We start from the raw sequence: 20,925 nt of genomic DNA, 5'->3' as shown, positions 1-20,925 counted from the left end.
GAACAGGAAAGCAGACCTCAAACATTTATTTCTTTGAACAACAGCACTTACGGCCTTGGCAATAGGCAGTGTACAACAAGTGACAGACAGGCCCCGAAGATTCCTCCGGATCGCGCTTACATGGAATACAATATTTACAGACATTAAAACCAGTGATTCTTTTTTTTTTTTTTTTTAAGGCATCAAAATATTTTAAAAAATGTCAATTTTTTTTTTCTCACAAAAGACATTGTACAAAATAATAAAATCAGTTGAAGATTAAAATTACACACACATTTAAAAGGCCTCACGGCTAAACTATGTTCACGTGATGAAAAAATGGTTTAGCCTTAAATTCTTTGGTTTTCACGACGTTTGCTCAGTAACTGGACATTCTTGTGCTTCTTCTCGTATCCTACCGAGCGATCTCTCCCTCTCCTCTTGCTCGTGGATGGAATTCTGCACTGTTGTTTTGCCGTGCTGCTCTTTCAGGTGGCGCCGTAACGCCGGCTTGTGAGCGAAGCGGGCGTTGCAATACGCGCAGCGATGAGGGCGCTCGCCGCTGTGGAGGTTCATGTGGTCGATGAGCGTGGACCTCTGGGTGAAGCCCTTGGAACACAGGGGGCACTGGTGGGGTTTGCCGTTGCCTCGGTGCAAGGCCATGTGTCGGTTCAGGTTGTACGAATGGTGGAATTGCTTGTCGCAGAAGGGGCAGGAGTAAACCTGGTGGGCGGAGCAATAGTGCATGGCAAGGGCGTGGCTCGAGGGGCACGTCACGCCGCAGTGCTCGCAGATGACGGGCCCGGTGACGCTGGATGTGGAGCCCACCACGGCGACGGACTCGTCCCCCCCCTCGCTCGTGCCCGGATTCAACCCGCAACTCCCCTCGCCGGGATCTCCGGACTCGTCCACTGCAAAATGCGTCAAACTGCTGGCGGCCGGCGGCAAAGACTTATCCCCCCGAGTGTCATCTAAACTTAAGTCCAATCGCGGGAGGTCGACTGAGAAAAAACTCCCCGTCTTGAGCCCTTCGCTCAAGTCCATTCCAAAGCCGCCAGCAGTCCCTGCGAGGTACCACAAATCTTGAGAGGCTGATCGAGGAGTTTTTTTCTCCTGAGATGACACCCACCGCCTCCTCTTGAAACCCCTCCCCATCGCTTTCCCTCGGCCTCGGACGGGTTCTGACAACTTGTGTCTGAAAGATCGCAGCCCGTCCTTTGAGAAGACGTCAGTGCCAGCACCTTGAGCTGTTAAATCATATTCTGCCACCACTCCGTCTTCTGGGGGGGAACGGGCATCCTTATGTGCATCGGTGGGAGCTCCAGAGTCTTCCTCCTTGACAATGTTCTGCTCTTCATCAGAGATGTACACTTGGAACACATCACGCTGGGCTTCTCCTTCTTGGTCTGATGGATTAACCTGTGTCAAAGATGTTCAGATAACATCTGAAGCATCAATATTAACACAACTACTGGCTGGCAAGTGGGAACAAGCATACCTTCACACATGTTTTGCCATCATTGGGCTGACTGTTGTCGTGTGCGCTGTTCTCTTCCACCAAGTGGACTTTAGGGCGGCCGCTTAGGTTGGATGCGATGGAATGAATGCTGCCACTGACAATCACGGGCTGAGGTGGGCTCTGCTCTGTAGTTATCTGGAACAGTCCGAAAATAATGTGAGCTCTGGGTCTAGGATGAGCTGCCCTGAAAAAATGTCAGGATTCTTTTCTCTCGGACATATTGATTTGAGTAGGCTTTCACCTTCGACCCATTTGAAAATCAATAGGGTCGCATTGATTTGCTAGGTCGTTCATCTTCTGTTGGACATCATTTAGAATCAATATTGTGCTTGATTGGATATTTATTTCTTGTGTCTTTCTGAAACTTTGGCACATTGTCTTTTTCCTGAATATCAATGTTCTTATGTTGTTATAAAGAAACAACTTTGAAAGACTAACCTTCAGTGGATTCGGGTTTTTCTGCTGCATGTACTTCTTCAGAGCATCACGGCATCGCTCGACAATATATTCCATCTGCAGGTAACTTGCTGCAGTCAAGTAGTTGACTATCTCCTCTGGTTTAAATTGGAGGATACCAGTGTAGCAGGACTGTAGCAGATCACACATAACCGAAGAGCTGTGCAGCATTGACACCTAGACATTTGTGGGGAAACAGAACATTGTTTAGAACTGGACAACAGATACTATGGCATTGTGCATTCTTTACCTGAAGCTTGGAAGAAGGATTGAGGAGGAACTGGTCTCTCAGGAAGGGTGAGCATGCAGCCAGGACTACCTTGTGTCCCCGGAATGTTTGGTTGTTGCTGCTCAATATGGTGACATCACAAAAATGCAGGCGAGACCTCAAAGAATTCATGTGCTTGAGGGTCATGTCCCCATGACCGGGCAAGCGGAAACACAGCATCTCCATCCTGTCTGAGATGGAGCATTTAGATATCACTTGCAGATAAAAGCTTATTTTGGCATCTTATGCATGATTTTTTTAAAATTATGTTCATCATTTAAATAATTGATCGGGAGTGAAAGGTTCCCAAAATTCAGTGACTCCAAAACCACGAATCAATGTGATGAACGATGTGATTGATAACTATTTTCCTTCACAGCTAATGCATGCAGCTAACGCTAGCAAACAAGTTAGCTTGCTGTGCATCTGACCACTCACGCACAATCAAAACATCCTCACTTGTCATACTGCAGAATTGAACTTTGCATGAACTCACCTTTATTTCGTCGAGTGTACCAGACCGATGTCTGTTTTCAAAAGACAGACGCAGATTTGTTTTAGTTCCAATCTTTTCCGTTCCTTTCGCTGCTTGCTGCTCGAGCCAGTCTGTTTACTTTACGACCTCTCGGACTGAAGAGCATCTCGAGACAAGAGCAGTAAAAACACTATTACAGGACTACCGGACTGACTTTGAGTCGGTTATATCGTTCATTTTCGCTATGGTCGTCTTAAGCGTGAGCATTGAATACTGATTTCCGATCAGCGAGATTTAAATCAATAACGTCGGAGACCGGGGAGGCGGGGCTTACCTCGTGACGTACGCACGTTCACATTCTCATACGTCGACGTTCATTGGGAAAGATGTCGGCATCCGAGTCTGCGACAAAGGTAGCAAACATTACACCAGAAAATAAATTCCATACGTTTGAAAATAGCAAAATAAGACGCTTAAAGTGTAGTCGTGTCTGAATATGCAGCGTTTTACGTTTTGGTAACAGTAGCTGCTTGCTTCCATGTTGTGCAAAACTGCTAGCAAATGTGATGTTAGCTAGTAACAATGCTGTGTATAAGATATGTATGATTCTGTTTAGCTGTGATTTTTATTTTATTTTGTGGAGGACGTGACCTAATTTGTTGTTTGGTAATGTTTTCAGTCGCTCTTTTATGATGCTTACATTCGGACTCCTTTTGTTTTGCTCGATTTTTGCGGCAATAATGGCGGCATTTCACGTAAACACTAATACGATTGGTTGAAATTTCAAACTCAACGCAAATATGTTATGATTTATGCAAATATAGTTATGTTTTGGATAATCTCTTGTTTATTCCCTAGGAGTCTCCAGAAGAAAACGTCTCAGAGTCCATAGCTGGCCCAAGTCAAGTCAAACAGGGTATTTACCCCCTTGAGTTAAATTCTCTGTGTTGATACACGTTTTATTTGTTTTAATATATGACATTTTCCCTTCAGATAATGCTGACGTCACCATAGATGCCGTTGTCAGAAAAGCAGAGCCAGTGGTTGGTGTAACACAGATGTTGACTTCTCAGGAGCCTGCAAAGGAGGCTGATGGAGAGGATGGCGCGTTCTCCCCACTTAACAAAGCACCTCAAGGTGATATTTTGGTTCTGATTATCCACAATTTCCCACATCAACATCCATCCCTACATTAAACTTCTTCCTTACAGGATATGCCGCTAAATCCTTACCCGGGACCTCCTCCCTGTTGTCCTCTTCTCCTTCTACATCTACGACGCTCTCCCCAGGCCGAGCAAAGATGAGTGTTTCTGGACCTATTAGTACTAAACCTGTCCTGCCATCTCCACCTCCAAGTTCCTCCTCTCCCTCTACCTTATCGGAATCACCCAAAATCCATCGGGCACGTAAAACAATGACCCGGCTATCACCAATGCAGGTAAATCTCTTTTATATAAACAAATAAAGCGGGGCCCAGCATTTAACCCGCTAACTCAGTGATAATACAGATGAGCCAAACCGACACGCCTACCAGACCTGTGACTCCATCCGGTTCATCGTCCGACACTGAAACTGGTGAGCATAAATATTTAGAAATAATACGTTTTGCTGTGTCATTAAAAAAATGTAATGTGCCTTGCTTGATAGTTGGAAAAAAAAGAAAACTTGTCCATTTATCTCCTGAGAAGTCTGATCATTTTTCTGACAAGACGCAAAAAATGGTAAGTCAGAGATGGAAAGTTACGCAAAACAATTGTGAATGCAATATCAGGAGCATTGAAACGGAATATTCTTGTTAGGAATCGGATTGTGAATCGCAAAGAGACGCAGTGATTCAGAACAAGTCGGAAGAGTTTCCATGGAAACAGGTGGATCAGGGGAAAGATAGGATCAAGTCTCCTGTGCTGGAGACAGTTGGAGGTGAGTGCCATGAATGCAATCTCATATTGATGACCGCAAAAACTTTCTTCTACTCATTAAATCCGGTCTGCATATTATCACTGACCAATAATAAAATGTGAAATTTCGGGTTTTTGGCAGGAAGGTCGACTGAGTACACAGAGGTGCCCTTAGGTGCGTTAAACATCGCTGCTGCCGACAGCCTGACACTCTCACCTCATCATGGTAGGTTTATTTTACTTTACGTTTCTCATCGTTTGCTACGATGACAATCCGATACAGCCATTTGGATCGTCGGAAAGTCTAAAATTGCTGTATGTGTTTGTCGCAGAGGGAAGCGATGGAGGGGACACCGAGCGGCTGGAGGAGCTTCCCCTTTGTAGCTGTCGAATGGAAGCTCCTCGTGTTGACAGCGTCAACCACCGTGCCAGTAGACAGTGTATGGCCACTGAGAGCAGCAATGGAGAGGTTTGTGACCACACATTAAACATGAAAGGCCTTTCGGGTAAGATTCCACGAGATTCCATCAAGATTTTCTATTTTGTTTAGAACATGATCACATTTGATTTCTTTATAACAATCCAATTTCCTCGCTGTCTAACATGTCAGTGTTTTGTTGAATCTGCCAGCTGAGGGCTTGCACCAATGTGACGACCAAAGGAGAGACCATGCGTCCATCTAGCCGGGTGCCCCTTATGGTGCTTTGTGAAACCCATCGCGCCCACATGGTGAAACACCACTGCTGTCCCGGTTGTGGTTTCTTTTGTATAGCAGTAAGTTGTTGGCACTTATTGTTACATTCAAAACGGCGCCCATGTTCATCCAAATGTTCTTCTTCAAGGGAACATTCCTTGAATGCTGCCCGGACCAGCGCATCGCCCACCGTTTCCACCGTGGGTGTGTCACGGTACTTGGGGGTGGGCGGAGCAGAGAAAACGGCGGAATGCTTTTCTGTCCGCACTGCGGCGAGGACGCAAGCGAGGCTCAAGAGGTCACCATGCCTCCCTTCAACGCGGCGACAGCATCCGCAAGCATGGTCGTCACCATGTCGGCGTCCTCCACCACCGCGCCGTCTTTGCCGCCGACTGTCCCTTCAGCGCCGTCTCTCGCAGCCTCCACGGGAGGAATGAAAGATGGGAAGATGCCTGAAAGACCTGTCAGGTAAGATTCCATGAGAAGGCGAAACTGGTCACCATTTTAAAAAGCATTAAAAGATAAGAAATGAGAAAGAAAAGTACAGCTTAAAAAAAATAAATCTTTTGCATATATACAGTACTTCTTACCATCAACTGCCTTCACCAGTGCACGTATGCGCAGCCATGGAATGGCCCTAGTAACAGTCGAGCAACAGCAGCCGCCCCAGCCCGTGCCCTCAACTGCATCCGCCTCCACCGTGCCCCCTCCCGAGGAGGGCGTGGACAGCGTGGGGCCGTCTGTGTGTATGCCAAATGGGAAACCTGTTTGCGCCAGTGCTCTTCCGCCAGGAGCCAGCAGGACGGCGCTACAAAAGGCTATTCTCACACAGGATACTGAAAGGTTGGTTCTCAATTGCAGTATGACTCCTGATAGAGATTAATTTCATGTTCATGTTGCAAAAACTAAATCTGGATGTTTTTTTTTTTTTTTTTTTGCCCCCTAGGAGAAAGAAATTAAGGTTCCACCCACGTCAACTTTATCCTGCTGCCAAACAAGGCGAAGTCCAGAGAGTTTTGCTCATGCTAAGTATGTCAAAAATAATCCTGTAAACTTGTACAGTGTGGTGTTCATGTTTTTGTGTATGATGTGTTCAAGTGGAGGGCATTGATCCCGCATACCAGCCTGAATCTCAGAATCGACGCTCTGCTCTGCATGCTGCGGCTCAAAGAGGCCTTTTGGAAGTCTGCTACATCCTGCTGCAAGTGTGTGAGGCCATCTGAGGAGATTTTGGTGCTGCAAGAAAATGAAGACAAATTATTTCCAAACTTTTTCCTGTACATATTCCCCTTCGACTAAATCGCAGAAAAAGCCAGTTTGATCATTTGAAATTCATTTGGAAGTAATTTGCGGCACTTTAGTAGCAAGTCTATGCTAACTCCATCTAATCTGAGTCCATCCATATTATCCATTGATCTTGTCTGATTTATCTAGCTTTTCCACATTTTTTGCATGAACTAAATAAGTTTCTACTGACAGGCGGGTGCTCAAATAGATGCTCAGGACAAAGACCTGAGAACACCACTACTAGAAGCCATCATCAACAATCACATTGAAGTGACTCGATACTTGATCCAAAATGGGGCTTGCGTCTACCATGTTGTGAGTATCTGTTGTTGCCCAAAGTAAACGTTTGTATTTTTGGTCAAGAATAATTAGATTTTGGGGGTTTTTTTCAGGAGGAGGATGGATACACTGGTCTCCACCATGCAGCCAAACAGGGCAACCTTGAAATTGTCAATGTACTGCTGGAGACAGGACAGGTGGATGTAAATGCACAGGTAAAGAAAAGCCTGAAAAGTTTGAAGGCGTGCTCAATTTAAAACTTTTTTTTAGCCTCTCTCTCTCTCCAAAAGTACACGTCTTAAATTAGTCACAAACTTCATGCTGTCACTTGTTAAAACATCACACTGACACATTTTTGGGCATCTCAGGATAACGGTGGTTGGACGCCAATCATCTGGGCTGCGGAACACAAACACGTGAACGTGATCAAAGTGCTACTGAACCGAGGAGCTGACGTTACTATTAATGACAAGGTGAGCGCTTATCATCTCCCAAAATTGGTTTCAATAAAATGCAATGCTCATTTTTGATAAGCACTCTGGTCATCTTGTAAATGATTTACCTAAAAAAAACGAATGTTTCCCCCTCAGGAGCTGAATGTATGTCTCCATTGGGCAGCTTACGCAGGAAACGTGGATATCGCAGAGATGGTTTTGAACGCTGGTTGTTCCCTTGCCTCAGTAAACGTGCATGGCGACACGCCGCTCCACATCGCCGCAAGAGAAGGATACTTAGATTGTGTCACGTGAGTCAAGCCTGAGTCACATTATTATTCAGATGAATAATCAAATTACTCGATCACATGACTTTAAAAATAAATGGGATCTTTTGTGTGTTTTCATTTTTAGCTTGTTTCTGTCGAGAGGTGCCGACATCGATACTATTAACAGGGAAGGGGACACGCCTCTCACCCTTGCACGTCCCGACACTCCAGTATGGGTTGCACTCCAGATCAACAGGAAGATACGAAGAGGAATAACCAACCGCGTGCTTAGGACTGAAAGAATTATATGCAGGTTGGTGTTGTTGACTTTTGAAATGCTCACTTCCTGTCAACACTTGTTGTATTTTGATCTTCATCATCATTATTGCTGTACTGTCCTAGTGACATTGCTCAAGGCTACGAGAACGCACCCATTCCATGTGTAAATGCAGTAGATGACGAAGGCTGTCCTTCAGACTACAAATACGTTTCAGAAAACTGTGAAACGTCAGCAATGAATATCGACCGTAACATCACACATTTACAGGTCAGATTAAAAAACATTTTTTTTTTACTAGTATTCTGCTCCAAAAGAAGCTAAGCAACTCTGTCATGTTTTCTCAGCACTGTGGCTGCACTGATGACTGTTCCTCCAGCAACTGCCTTTGTGGGCAGCTCAGCATCCGCTGCTGGTATGACAAGGTAAAACCAAAACGGATTTGGTTTGAAATCCAAAAAACTCGTCTAATAAAAATACTCTTGTTGTTTTTATTTGAACAGGATCAGCGATTGCTTCAAGAATTTAACAAGATTGAACCTCCCCTCATTTTCGAATGCAACATGGCCTGTTCTTGTCACCGGACATGCAAGAATAGAGTGGTACAGGCTGGCATCAAGTAAGTATGAAACATAAAATTAGGTACATCTTCGCATTCTACTGCGGTCTAACATATACAGTAATATACAATATATATATATATATATATATAGATATATATATATATATAGAGATATATATATAGAGATATATATAGAGATATATTTTTTTTTTAATTGTATTTGCATCACCTTTAGTCTACTGCACTAAACGTATCAAATGTTCCTCTCATTCCATCAGAGTTCGCCTTCAACTCTACAGGACAGAGAAGATGGGCTGGGGTGTCCGAGCGTTGCAAGACATTCCCCAAGGAAGCTTCATTTGCGAGTAAGAGGGAACCCTCCAGTCTTTTTGGTGTTTTCACCACAAATGTTTTAATATCGTTATTCCTTGCAGATATGTGGGAGAGCTCATCTCAGATGCGGAAGCGGACGTTAGAGAGGATGACTCTTACCTTTTTGACCTGGACAATAAAGTAATAATTAGCGTATAAGATATCCTGCTCAATTGATGTCTAACACATCCCGTGTGTTCTCTGAAGGACGGGGAGGTGTACTGTATTGATGCCCGTTACTACGGAAACATCAGCCGCTTCATCAACCACCTTTGTGACCCTAACCTCATCCCGGTGCGCGTTTTCATGCTGCACCAGGACCTGCGATTTCCTCGCATCGCTTTCTTCAGCTCCAGAGACATTCATAGTGGTCAAGAGCTCGGGTGAGATGTGTTATGATGGATGTCACCATTAGTATGTTTTGCCAGCGCTTCCGTTAGATAGCTGTGATTTACGGTTGCCATACATGTGCAACTGACTAGAATTCGCAGTTTTCTAACGTATGTTTTTTCGCCCATAGATTTGACTATGGAGATCGTTTTTGGGACATTAAGAGCAAATACTTTACCTGCCAGTGTGGCTCGGAGAAATGCAAACACTCTGCAGAGGCCATTGCTTTGGAGCAGAGCAGATTGGCTCCACTGGAGACCAGTCCTGAGTTGGGAGCAGACTGTGGGTTGACTCTTCCCAGCATTTAATGACAGAAATAGGATTCTTTTTTCATATCGTCTTGTCACAGTGCTTTTTACTTTCTTCCATTTTTGCCAGATTTTCAAAGTCACTCATCATTTCCTCTGCGCTCAACATGAAATACCAATTTTGTTTACATACTGTATGCTTGTTGTTGAACAACATATATTTGACAGGTTTTAGCATTAATGTGCCATTGTTTAGCTTGTATTCTATATTGTCTTTGGTGCTGTTTTTGTACACTCATGCAGAAATCCAATGACCAATCATGTATTGGAGGCATAGTGTATCCATTTGTTTAGCCTTTTATTAGTTTTCATCTTTATTATATGCATTTAAAATAATAAATTTGCATAAAATGTTTTCATGTAGAATCCTTCAACGATTGTATCTTATGGTTTGTAAACAAGATTGGCAGGACTAAAACAATTCCAGTGTTATGGATGTCAGGACATATTGAAATTAAATACGCATAAAGATGACGTCATTAGCATGGACACATCCATTGTTTTGAATGGAAGGTGAATACAACGTTCCAAAATGGCATTGTTCTCAATAACACACGATGAAATTCCACCATTAGCACAGTCTTATGTCCAAAGTGAAAAATAAAGGACTATTGACAAAAAAAAAAATCAAAAACTAAACTTATGTATTTTCCGGCCTCTGTAAACGCGCGTGCACCTGGACACTTCCGGTTCACTTCCCAACACAGGTGCGCACTTGCCATCGTCACTCCATAGTAACAACTGTCTACTGGGAAAAGATTCACTCGACTGTTCCTTCTTAAAAGCTTTTGTTCTACCCTTTCCTTCGGGCTTTTTGACTTACTCCAAATAAATTGAGTAGTTAGTGACAAGCCGAGGAAGAAGAGGTGGGGGTCAAAGTGGAAAATGGGCAAGAAAACGCAGACAAATCCGGAATCGGAGTTCGGTGAGTTGCCAAGTCGCCATCACCCGTTACCTTTGTTGGACTTCGCTTAAACGGGACGAAATACAAAAAGTCTTTACTTTTACGTTTGAATAAGCGGCTGTTCAACATTTCCCAGTATAATTCTTATGGTAATATGTATCGTTGATTTGGAAAACACATCTTCTAATCACGGTACATGTATTCCTCGGTTTACGACGCGGTTCCGTTTTTACGCCAAACAAAAATATAGATTTAGTTATTTCATTGCACTACTAAAAGTCATAATTGTAGTAATAGATGTAATAGATAAGCTATAAAGTATTCTAGTATAGCTGTATTTATTTTGTTTATATATGTAGAAAACACAAGTTACTATATCGAAAATATGGTTAAAAAAGTATTTATGTTCCTTAATAATATTCGTTTTTTTTTTTTTTTTTTTGCCTGAGAGAACATTCCTTCCCACTAATGGTGCAGATTTACTCAGGGTTTGTACACTTCTGCTTATCTATTGATGGAGCCACAAGTGTATTTACAGAATGGGAGGTTTAACAAGGCAATAGTAAATAAATCCTCCTTGCAGGTAAATACAGATTATATTTCATTTCATATATTGAAATAAAATACAAAAATGCCTCGGGAGATGTTTGTGTGATGATTTCTTGTTTATGACCTTTTATTAAACAATAACAAAATGTCTGATTCATTGTATGTGGATGTGTGATTAGTATGAATACAAAAGAGATTTCTACGAGTTACTAGGTTGAATTAAATAAGTTTGTGTTTTGAATGGTCTCTTTCCTTTTTAATCTTACTTAAGGCCTATGCATAATCTAAATGAGAATCATTTGGAGTTCGATCTATAACCAGGAAGTGACCGATTTGACATTTTATGATGATGTTGCTCTGATTGCACACCGAAGCTAAATCATCAGATGACTCGGAATGCTACTGACCCCATTTTCTCTTCCATATGAGCCAACGCTATAAAACTGAGGCATCTTTAAATGGAATGACCCTGAAACTTTTTACGAGTTGCATTGTGAAATGTGACACTTGTGTCGTAGCAAGAGGCTGATGAACAGGTTCCTTTGTTGTCACTATTTACTCTCTGAGGATGAACGCTTGAGCGGTGGGAATCCCAATATACATCCCACCACAAATATCGAATATTAAAAAAAATACACATAATCAATGTCCTTGTCTTTTTTTGTTGTTGTCTAGGTGAACCTGTCCAGTATGACCCCTCCTTTAATGGACCCATAAGGAAGAGGTGAGCTTCAATTTCCTGCTGCATTTTTTCTTTTTCTTTTTTTATGACAATAACACATTTCTGTGCAAAGTCCACATTGCTCACTATGATGTTTTGCCCTCCCGTTTTTTATCCCAGAGGGTGCACTGACATAATCTGCTGCGTTTTGTTTATGTTGGTCATCCTTGGCTACATCGCGGTTGGGATTTTAGGTAAGCTTAACCAGAAAAAAAAGTATGCAATCTCTCAAAAGTTCAACCCTGTAAACCACTTTATTTGATTTTTCATTGTTTTATATTTAACACCACACAAATAAGCACATCAAGGTTTGTTCGTTTACCTTTGTAGCTGCATTAAAAAAAAAAAGTGGGGACAGTATGTAGATTAAACCTCACAATGACTTCCTCTTTACAAGAAACAAATACAATAGAAGTATTGAGCTTGTTAAATAATAACCAGCTTGGTCATGAACCTCATTCCAACACACAGCAACCACTTCCTTATCGTAAGTCAACACAAAGTCTGTGTGCAGCCAGCTCAATAGGACCTCATTAAAATACATCATTGGATGCTGTCCAAGTCTATTTTTCTACAGCCCATGACAGAATCTTTTGTGGTACTCCTTGTTTTCAAAAGGTCTCAAAATGTTAGAATATGAGCTTAGTCTATCTTTAGCCATTTGTTTGTGTCATTTAGTTTCTTTTTTTTTTTTTTTTCTCAGCATGGCTCTATGGAGATCCCCGGCAAGTTCTCTTTCCAAAAAACTCAACCGGATGGTTCTGTGGCACTGGACCAAACATGTGATTAACATTCACCTGCAGCAATTACAAAATATACAGTATATTAAGCCGCCATCAGTTCATATTTTCCCCTTTCTGTCTTCTTTCTCAGAAACCGACCTGCACTATTTTACTTTGACATTCTCAAATGTGCAACGGGAGTGAATGTGATGGCAGCAGCTCTCAACGGGTTGCAATGTCCAACCACACAGGTAGAATGCTTTGCATATGGACGAACTTTTTTTTTTTTTTTTTTTTCTTCTGCTATACTTGCTGCCTTTCTCCGTCGTAATCACGCTGCCCCCTCCACCACCAGATATGTGTGGAAAAGTGCCCGAGTGAATTCACCTTTGTGAAGCCGTTTGACTACGTTCCAACTGCAAAGCCTGCAAATGTCTTCACACAAAGCCTCTGTGCACCCTCTTTAAATCTGTCAGACACTCATATGGTTTGTATAATATATCTTGTGTATGACTTATTTATGTTGTCAGGACTTCGATCTTAACTGAATCATTTTATTTTTAGACTGTTAAAGAGATTGTGGAAAAGGAGCTGTGTCCTTTCTATACTATTCCCACAACCTCCGGTGAGTGCAAGTTGATTTTAATAAAACGGGACTGTTTGACTTCGGAGTTTCCACTGGATCGATTTTTTTCTTTCAATTTTTTTACATTTGCTTCAAATGTGGAAGGACAATAAATCATTTTGATTGTTTTCTCCACTTTGCAGTTATCGGAAGATGTTTGCCTGATGTCCAATTGCTCGGGAACATGCCACCGGATTTTTCCAACATTCCAGGCTTGCCAACATCTGTCAACGAAACGACCAACCTTCTCATGAACGGCACAGGGTAAAGCCAATAAATGAGTGCAGAGAAATGTTGCCTGAAAAAAGAAAATTCCACATGATGAACATCACTGTCAAATACCAAAATAAAAGCAGACCCACTTTAGTAATCCACTTGTTGTCCCCATCACCAGCACAGGGTCGGTTGCCTCGTAAGTGTGTCCAACCCTCAAATAGCGCCTGGTTGTAGTCAGTCCCGTTGCTCTGCATGAATTAGCAGTGTTATATCGAGATATGCTCGATTTAATTTTTTCTCGCATGTGTTCGGTCATGGTTTGGATGCCAATATTCGATATTTATATTCGACTTTCCTGTGATGAATTTGAATTCTGTGCCTTGCAATCGTGCATTTTTTTTTGTTACCGCTGCATCAATTTAGGAGCTACTAGCATGCTTAGTGAATAGTTGCCAACTAACAACTAACTGTTTGTTTTTGCTTTGATCCAGGGACATATTGAACAGCTTCAGCGCCAGGGACATAGGGGTCAGGATCTTTGAGGATTTTGCGTCATCATGGCCCTGGATCCTCGCGTGAGTTGATGCCTTCCTCTTCCGAATACTCAGTCCAAACATGTTTTGTTTTCTACAGTGGTCTGGCAATAGCCATGGTGCTCAGTCTGTTGTTCCTGCTCCTGCTGAGATTTACTGCTGGCGTGATGGTGTGGTTCCTGATTGTAGCCGTCCTCTGCACCGGGGCATATGGTGATTCTGAACTCAACTTTGCATCTATTAATTCCGCTTGAAATAGCAAATGTAGCAATCACAGCATTTATTCGATTCACTTTGGGTGTGTACAGCATGTTTTTAAGCATTGTGGGATTATTATTTTTTTCAGGGATTTGGCACTGCTACTGGGAGTATGCAAACTACAAGAATCTCTCTGCTTCCATTACTGACATTGGTTTCACTACCAACTTCAGCTTTTACCTAAAAGTGCAAGAAACTTGGTTAGCTTTCTGTGAGTTTACTCAGTGACATACAGTATCTCGTGTGAACGTACTTTCTGAAATTCCTGCCAAACATGAGAACAAGGCATTTTATCTACCATTATCTTAATGCTGTAATGTCTTTTTTTTTTCTTTTTTTCCCCCATTGTCCTGTTCCTTTTGTTGCCTCCGCAGTGATCATCCTCTCTGTGGTGGAAGCCATCCTGATCTTACTCCTCATCTTCCTCCGAAACAGAATCGTCATCGCCATCGCTCTCATTCAAGAGTCCAGCAAGTGAGTCGTGCTGTGACGCAGTTTATGCGACGTTTATATTTATATATATCTGGTGTGTTCTTTAAAATAACACTCGTTCTTCCACAGGGCCATTGGTCAAATGATGAGCACCTTATTCTATCCTCTGGTGACGTTTGTTCTCCTCTTGGTTTGTGTGGCCTACTGGGGAAGCACTGCATTGTATCCTTTCATTGTGAGCACGTAGATACAGACGACTCCATTTGTTTGATCTCCTGAGCTAATCGATACAGGTATTTAGCCACTTCAGGAGGAGCATCCTACAAAGTGGTGGCTCTCAACTCCAGTCTAAGTGAGTGTCAGCGCATCAACGGCACCGTGGACTGTGACCCTCAGGTCAGATAATTCACAATAGCCTCAATTGGCGGCCTGAAAATCAGCCCTGCATGACTTTGAATGCGGCCTCTTGCTTCCCCCCCCCCCATTCCCTCCCTGCTTTAGTCCTTCAACGCATCCGATTACCCAACCTGTCCTTCCGCTGCGTGCATCTTTGTCAATTACAACACGGAGGGGCTCTTCCAGAGGAACCTGTTCAACCTTCAGATCTACAATGTGGTGGCCTTTCTCTGGTGCATCAACTTTGTCATTGCTCTGGGCCAGTGCACCCTGGCTGGTGCCTTTGCCGCCTACTACTGGGCTTACAAAAAACCCAATGACATCCCTATGTTCCCTGTGGTCAGTGCCTTTGTGCGCACACTAAGGTAAGTCCACGTTTGTATCGCAAAATGATTCTGAATCTTTTCATGACAGCATATCCATTTTCTTAACCTACCACAAATAATTTCAGGTACCATGTTGGCTCTTTGGCATTTGGTGCTTTGATTCTGACCTTGGTGCAGGTTATAAGAAGCCTCCTCGAATACATTGACCACAAAACCAGAGGTAAGGCCTCTTGTCTAATGAGCGACTGTACAGCCAATATATATGTTTTTTTTTTTTTTTATAAAAAGGCCACTGATGTTTTTGTCTCCAGCGGCTCAAAACCCTGTTGCACGTTTTATTCTGTGCTGCATGAAGTGCTGTTTCTGGTGCCTGGAGAAGTGCATCAAGTTTCTCAATAGAAATGCATACATCATGGTAAGCACAATATATGAATATGTATTTATCTTATTATTAAATATATGTATTATTTAAATGATTTTCTTTTTTGTAATGCAGTACTCGTGCTTTTCCACAGATTGCTGTTTATGGAAAAAACTTCTGTACCTCAGCCAAGAATGCTTTCTTTCTGATCATGAGAAACATCATAAGGTTTGTGCTTAAAGTCCACTTTTTTTTTTTTTAATGGACAGATGGGAATTTTTGAAAAAAAACAGTTTGTTTGTACTGATTTGATTATAATTTAGTTTACAATAAATCTTCTTAAAAGTGTAAAACAGCAATGTATAATTGTTCCTCACAGAGCCGTAATACTGGATAAAGTGACCGACCTGTTGCTGTTCTTTGGGAAATTCCTCGTCGTGGGTGGAGTAGGTACGTATTTTTTTGGGGACATTTTGAATAAAAAAAAGAAAAATAGAAAGAAAGAAAAGCATCTCCCATTGAGCAAAATGATAATACCAATCTTTTTCTTGCAGGCGTATTGGCCTTCTTCTTCTTCTCTGGCCGAATTCCTCTTCCACACAGCACAGCGCAGTCAGAGACCCTCAACTACTACTGGACGCCAATCATTGTATGACTTTGTGTTCATTTCATCTATCCAAGTATGTCATTTAATGTTGTTTCTCCAAATGACCTTCATAGACGGTAGTGTTTGGTAGCTACCTCATCGCTCACGGATTCTTCAGTGTGTACAGCATGTGTGTCGACACACTCTTCCTCTGCTTCTGTGAGTACACAATGACAAGGTTTCAATTCTAAGATTTTTTTTAATACAAACCAGTCTGATAAATATTTAATATAACTTTGCACCAAACTCTTCACAGTGGAAGACTTGGAACGCAATGATGGCTCTCTGGAGAAGCCATACTTCATGTCCAAAAATCTCATGAAGATCTTGAACAAATCCAACAAGATCCCCAAAAAAAAGAAGTGATTGTTAGTTAGCATAATCCCTGTGGGAATAAGTAATATTCCCAGACTGTTCTGTTGTGGTGTTTACCTCCCAAAAAATGCTGATTTTGCACGTTTGAATTATTTTTCAAAGCTTAAATGTTAACGTGACCAAAATGTACATATCAAAAGATTGAGCCGGGTTGATACGGGTTTTCTTGATTGACTGCATCTAGCTCAGTGGCCTCGTAGTCGAGTGTCTGCCACATCACATGGGTTCAATGGAGAGGACAAATTTCACCACACCCAGATTTGTGTGCGACGATGATCGTTGGGACTTTATTGTTCATGCAAATTGGCTCAGTTAGCCCTAGGAATATTTTACCTGTTGCCAATATTATACAAAGGACCAACATCATTTCTTTTGATAGAATATTTTTTGATAGTTTTATAAATACGCTTGACTGCGTAAATATTGTTCATTTGTATTGAATAGAAAAAAAAATCAAAATTGTCTGTCTTACTCATTTTTCAACACATTGCATTAGGATCGATTTTGGAAAATTGGTTGTGTTCAGAGTTGGGTGATGTATTAAGACACAAAACATTGTGGCTGCCTTGATAGAAATTTTAATGTCTTGCTCAGTCTCACATTAGCCAAGCTCCTATTTTTTATTGGTACACACCGGCAGAAAATGTGTCAATGTTGCGTGGCAAAATTTAGAAAAAGCATTCTGGTTATCAGTGCATTTGCTACAAGTGAATCTAAAATGACAAGAAAAAAACATTTACAAATCTTTATACAAATGGATCACTCGCTCTGACATACAGGATGTGGTTTATGGTTTATGAAGCACAGTTCACTGAAGTGCTGCGAGTCTGCCCGCTATTCAGTGAAATCATTTTTCTACTCATTAGCTCTTCTGTTTTGGGAAGCTTTGGTAGAAGAAAAACATTTTGTCAACAAATGACAGGTTGAAATGGCATCACAGTGCACTGGCAGTCATTTTTAAGACAAATATATCTACACACAAGCAAACTGCTACTCTTTGGCCTTTTAAAGGCAAGAAAAAGGTTGTTATAGTAACCAATGGAGTCAGTGCTCTTCCGCCACTGTCCTGAGCCTCCAGAAGCGGGTAGAGGGGTGAATTACACTCACTTGACATAGCCTGGGTCACCCTGACCACATAATACTGTCTTCTTCTGACCCCTCCTCAAGACAGACTGATTATTTTTACAGTGTAATTCAACAGCTCTATTAACAAAAGGCAGATTGGAAGCTTCTTGTGAACCAGGAAGAAAACAAACAAACAAAAAACAAGACGAGTGTATGTGGCTCAGGTTAAGTGACCCATCCCTTCCCCTCTGTCCGTCCGTCTTTGCCATTCGTCCTCTTTGTCACACGCTTAGCAGCCAGAAGAAAAAAAAAACGGCCACAAACAAGAAGAGGCAATCTTGCCAATTGTGATTTCCGTTACCGCCGTTGCCTTGGGCATCAGCTGGGTATTGGTCTGGAAAGACACGATGGAGGGGGATGCGAGAAATGGGTACAACAAAGTTAAGACTACAATCCATTCTAAATGAAATAGATCATTGATTAACTACTCTACCTGCTCTGTGAAAAAGGTCGTTGCCGTTGAAGACTGTCGTGAAGAAGCCGAAGGGAAAAGCGCCGATGCCGAACGACATGTGAAAATTGGTGTCGCTGAAACCCTGGAACATCTAAAAAGCACACGTCACTTGGAATTAAGTGCAAGGTAAACAAACTAAATGTGCATGAACTCAACTTTTTGTCCGGACAGCGTCAATATAATGAAAAGAGACTCACCCCGCCTCTGCTTTCTGGTTCGGTTCTCTGTCCTTGAGGCCGTGGGGGAGTTTTCAACCTAAAAAAAGTCCAACACAAATAGTCACTCATAAGAACACCGTCAGGCCTTCACACACAGTTTGATGGTCAAAGGGCGCACCGAGGGTCCTCCTGACTGGAGCTCCCTCGTCCATACAGTGGGATGACCTTGTCTCTGCTGATACCGGCTTTACACACAGGACACTGTGGTCTGCTAGGCCTCGTCTCCAACCACTAAAGAGAGCAGCAGGAGGAAAGAAACATTTTGTTTCAATTCAACACACATTGTGCTGTTCCTTCTGCATCTTGGCCACTTGGGGGCAGTATATAGAGGCTAATATTAGTCATTCTTCGCAGAGGATAAAAAACATGTCAGCAAGTTTTCTTTTTGGTTTGTCATTTGCATTCAATTAGCTGAAAGTGTAATGTGTGTCGCTCGAACCATGCGGTGTAAATCCAGCTAAAGTGTGCCACACAGAAAGAAGCATTAGTGTGTTTAAGCTGTACTAAGTCATCTTACGTGTGCCGATATCCAAGTTACATCACACGCAAGTGTAATGACCATTAAGCCTAGATCAGCACTCCATCATTACATAGTTAGGCCCAGAACTTGAAACACATCAATTAAAACAAAAAACAAAAAACAAAAAAAAAGATCTTATTTCCATAAACTGGTAAACTTACTTGATGGAGACAGGGCCAGCTGGAAAAAGAGAAAAGGTACAATTATTAATTTGCATTGCATCTGCATGTAAACGAACCTCAATAACGATAAGTTAAATTAGCTTCACGAACACATGCCAACCTAAAATGTATTGGTAGTTGTGCTTTGTAATATTTAACCCCTCTTGTACATAGCATTTATTATTATCTTTTTCGATGTTCTATTTGACATAGTTTGTGACTGAATGACACAAAGAAGCTGGGAGAGAGAGAGAGCAAGCACGACAAACGCACACAGAGATACACACAAAAGGGACTCACACAAAGTAGTATTTGTGTAACAGCAGCTACCAGATAGCTGACATTCCTTCGGAATATGCACGCAACTGAACAAATCGTCCAACTCTGTTGGCAAGACTCCAAAGCAGTTCAATGTGTTCATGTTACTGAAAAAAACATTACATTGTCAAATGTATATTTGCACTACCTGATAGCATCGATTTTTATCTCGACTGCAAGATTCTAATTGTCATGAGTTCACGCCGTGGGTGCCCGTGTGATGTCACATGACCCCAGAGTGGAACAGTCATGTGATTAATCCAAGCGGGTATGCGGGTCATTTGGCAAATACAATTTTAGGGTTTCTTGAGACCACATTGAATGACAAAAACATCTTTGAAAATAATCTCAATGCCATTTTTCTAGTTAAAAGTGGGTTCACAATATGCATATTATAGTTTGCTGCAAGTAGACCAGCACTGCATCATTCCGAGAGCTTCATGGCAACTCCTATAGAAAGTTGCAACAGGTGAACTGATGTCATCACTCTGCTGCCTTACTGATTGTTGCATCATATTACAAAGTCTGGAGGTCCTAGGGGAGGCGAAAGGCGAGGGGGGCTGGTTGTTGGGGAAGCATGGCAACTAAACTAATGATCACAAGTGGGATAAAAATACAAATAAAGGCCTAATAGATGCCTTGCACTCCCTGCACTTAAGTGCTACGTGTTATGAATATTCAATGCCCATTTTGGCAACCAAATAGTAAGTACTGGCCACAACGATACAAATTTTAGTGAGTTCTATCGTTTGGATTAAAATATAGATGAAAGTTGCTGATCACATTTTAAACCTGACACTTAACCAGTTTGCTCTAATAACACAAATGTGTGTTTTGTCCCTTGAATAACGAGAACTTTAATCATCATTGATCTGTACAAACTGCTAGTTAATGTGTTACAAGCAGCAAGTCAGCCATTTATGTCCAAATATACAAGGTCAGCCTCATAAACCACCAAAAGGTAGAAAGGCCGATTGACATTTGATCAAGTAAAGTGGAAGTGAAGTGACACACACACTTTTGATTAGTAATGCTCAGTAAATCGTAGCTATATAGGTGTCATTAAAAGAGGGGAAGGAAATAAAGGCCGCACGGCAGGTCACATTTGATCATTTGACAGCAATCGGCACTCCCAATCCCAAAAAGCCCTTCTCACTCGGTCCGTACCAGAACAAGTGGCCGCACATACTGATGACAGCATCCTTGGCAGTGTCGAAACAAATGTTGCACTCGAAATTGCCTCGGTCCCGATCGTCTTCCCCGTTACCACCGCCCGATCCGTCGCGGTCTTTGCGGCTCTCCCCACCTGGGTATCCTCCTCTGCTGGTCGCTCCGCCGCCGCCGCCACTCGACAACCGGGGGTCGGTGGCTGCCATAGTAGGTGGGGTGCAAGAGAAAAGGAGTTACGCGTCAAGCTGTCAACACAAATGCCCGATCAAGACTAACGTTTGGCTGTGAATCACAAGCGACTCTGTCGACGGCTGACACTTGACTCGAGCCGTACATCTGACGCACTTCCGGAATGCACCCTTGTGTTGCCGATCAAAACAAAGCCATTATTCACTTGACAATCGTCGGAAACCACCAAATTAATGCAA

General features: G+C 42.2%; 4 protein-coding genes across 5 annotated transcripts; 2 read left to right on the top strand and 2 right to left on the bottom strand.

Annotated features, from left to right (window-relative positions):
• Nucleotides 1-11: 11 nt before the first annotated feature.
• Nucleotides 12-3,021, bottom strand: LOC147040732 (uncharacterized). The gene is made up of 5 exons (XM_085900368.1): nt 2,719-3,021; nt 2,205-2,413; nt 1,937-2,131; nt 1,478-1,633; nt 12-1,398 (listed from the first exon to the last, which is right to left on the bottom strand). Exons 2-5 carry the CDS (start codon nt 2,406-2,408, stop codon nt 346-348), a joined length of 1,608 nt encoding a protein of 535 aa, XP_085756494.1. The 5' UTR covers nt 2,409-2,413; nt 2,719-3,021; the 3' UTR covers nt 12-345.
• On the top strand, nt 2,998-10,037 carry ehmt2 (euchromatic histone-lysine N-methyltransferase 2). Of its 2 annotated transcripts, XM_085900366.1 has the most exons (26): nt 2,998-3,110; nt 3,556-3,613; nt 3,691-3,834; nt 3,909-4,135; nt 4,206-4,272; nt 4,345-4,418; nt 4,497-4,617; nt 4,738-4,821; nt 4,928-5,064; nt 5,226-5,369; nt 5,438-5,757; nt 5,899-6,132; nt 6,236-6,318; nt 6,388-6,494; nt 6,769-6,891; nt 6,969-7,070; nt 7,224-7,328; nt 7,446-7,600; nt 7,704-7,871; nt 7,961-8,105; nt 8,183-8,260; nt 8,339-8,454; nt 8,676-8,762; nt 8,832-8,910; nt 8,977-9,152; nt 9,290-10,037. In XM_085900366.1, the coding sequence occupies exons 1-26, from the start codon at nt 3,084-3,086 to the stop codon at nt 9,465-9,467; spliced, it is 3,339 nt and encodes a 1,112-aa protein (XP_085756492.1). In that variant the 5' UTR covers nt 2,998-3,083; the 3' UTR covers nt 9,468-10,037. The 2 variants fall into 2 exon arrangements, with proteins under 2 accessions (XP_085756492.1, XP_085756493.1); XM_085900367.1 differs by lacking the exons at nt 2,998-3,110; nt 3,556-3,613; nt 3,691-3,834 and having other exon boundaries at nt 4,068-4,135; nt 4,195-4,272.
• Nucleotides 10,038-10,158: 121 nt separating this feature from the next.
• On the top strand, nt 10,159-17,264 carry slc44a4 (solute carrier family 44 member 4). Its single transcript, XM_085900284.1, has 22 exons — nt 10,159-10,392; nt 11,596-11,644; nt 11,762-11,835; nt 12,345-12,423; nt 12,515-12,614; nt 12,719-12,850; nt 12,928-12,988; nt 13,132-13,252; nt 13,696-13,779; nt 13,838-13,950; nt 14,084-14,206; nt 14,370-14,469; nt 14,557-14,649; nt 14,721-14,823; nt 14,929-15,188; nt 15,275-15,369; nt 15,461-15,564; nt 15,665-15,738; nt 15,890-15,960; nt 16,065-16,159; nt 16,231-16,315; nt 16,413-17,264. Exons 1-22 carry the CDS (start codon nt 10,353-10,355, stop codon nt 16,520-16,522), a joined length of 2,166 nt encoding a protein of 721 aa, XP_085756410.1. The 5' UTR covers nt 10,159-10,352; the 3' UTR covers nt 16,523-17,264.
• rnf5 (ring finger protein 5) lies at nt 17,094-20,803 on the bottom strand. The gene is made up of 6 exons (XM_085900288.1): nt 20,495-20,803; nt 19,010-19,028; nt 18,447-18,559; nt 18,308-18,365; nt 18,090-18,201; nt 17,094-17,990 (listed from the first exon to the last, which is right to left on the bottom strand). The coding sequence occupies exons 1-6, from the start codon at nt 20,701-20,703 to the stop codon at nt 17,878-17,880; spliced, it is 624 nt and encodes a 207-aa protein (XP_085756414.1). The 5' UTR covers nt 20,704-20,803; the 3' UTR covers nt 17,094-17,877.
• Nucleotides 20,804-20,925: the final 122 nt, after the last annotated feature.

The sequence above is a fragment of the Syngnathus leptorhynchus genome, chromosome 20, assembly GCF_054491065.1.
Source record: "Syngnathus leptorhynchus isolate UIUO chromosome 20, UIUO_Slep, whole genome shotgun sequence".
Lineage (NCBI taxonomy): Eukaryota > Metazoa > Chordata > Actinopteri > Syngnathiformes > Syngnathidae > Syngnathus > Syngnathus leptorhynchus.
Note: the sequence above shows the minus strand (reverse complement) of the source record. Positions and strands in the feature narration are given on the sequence as shown.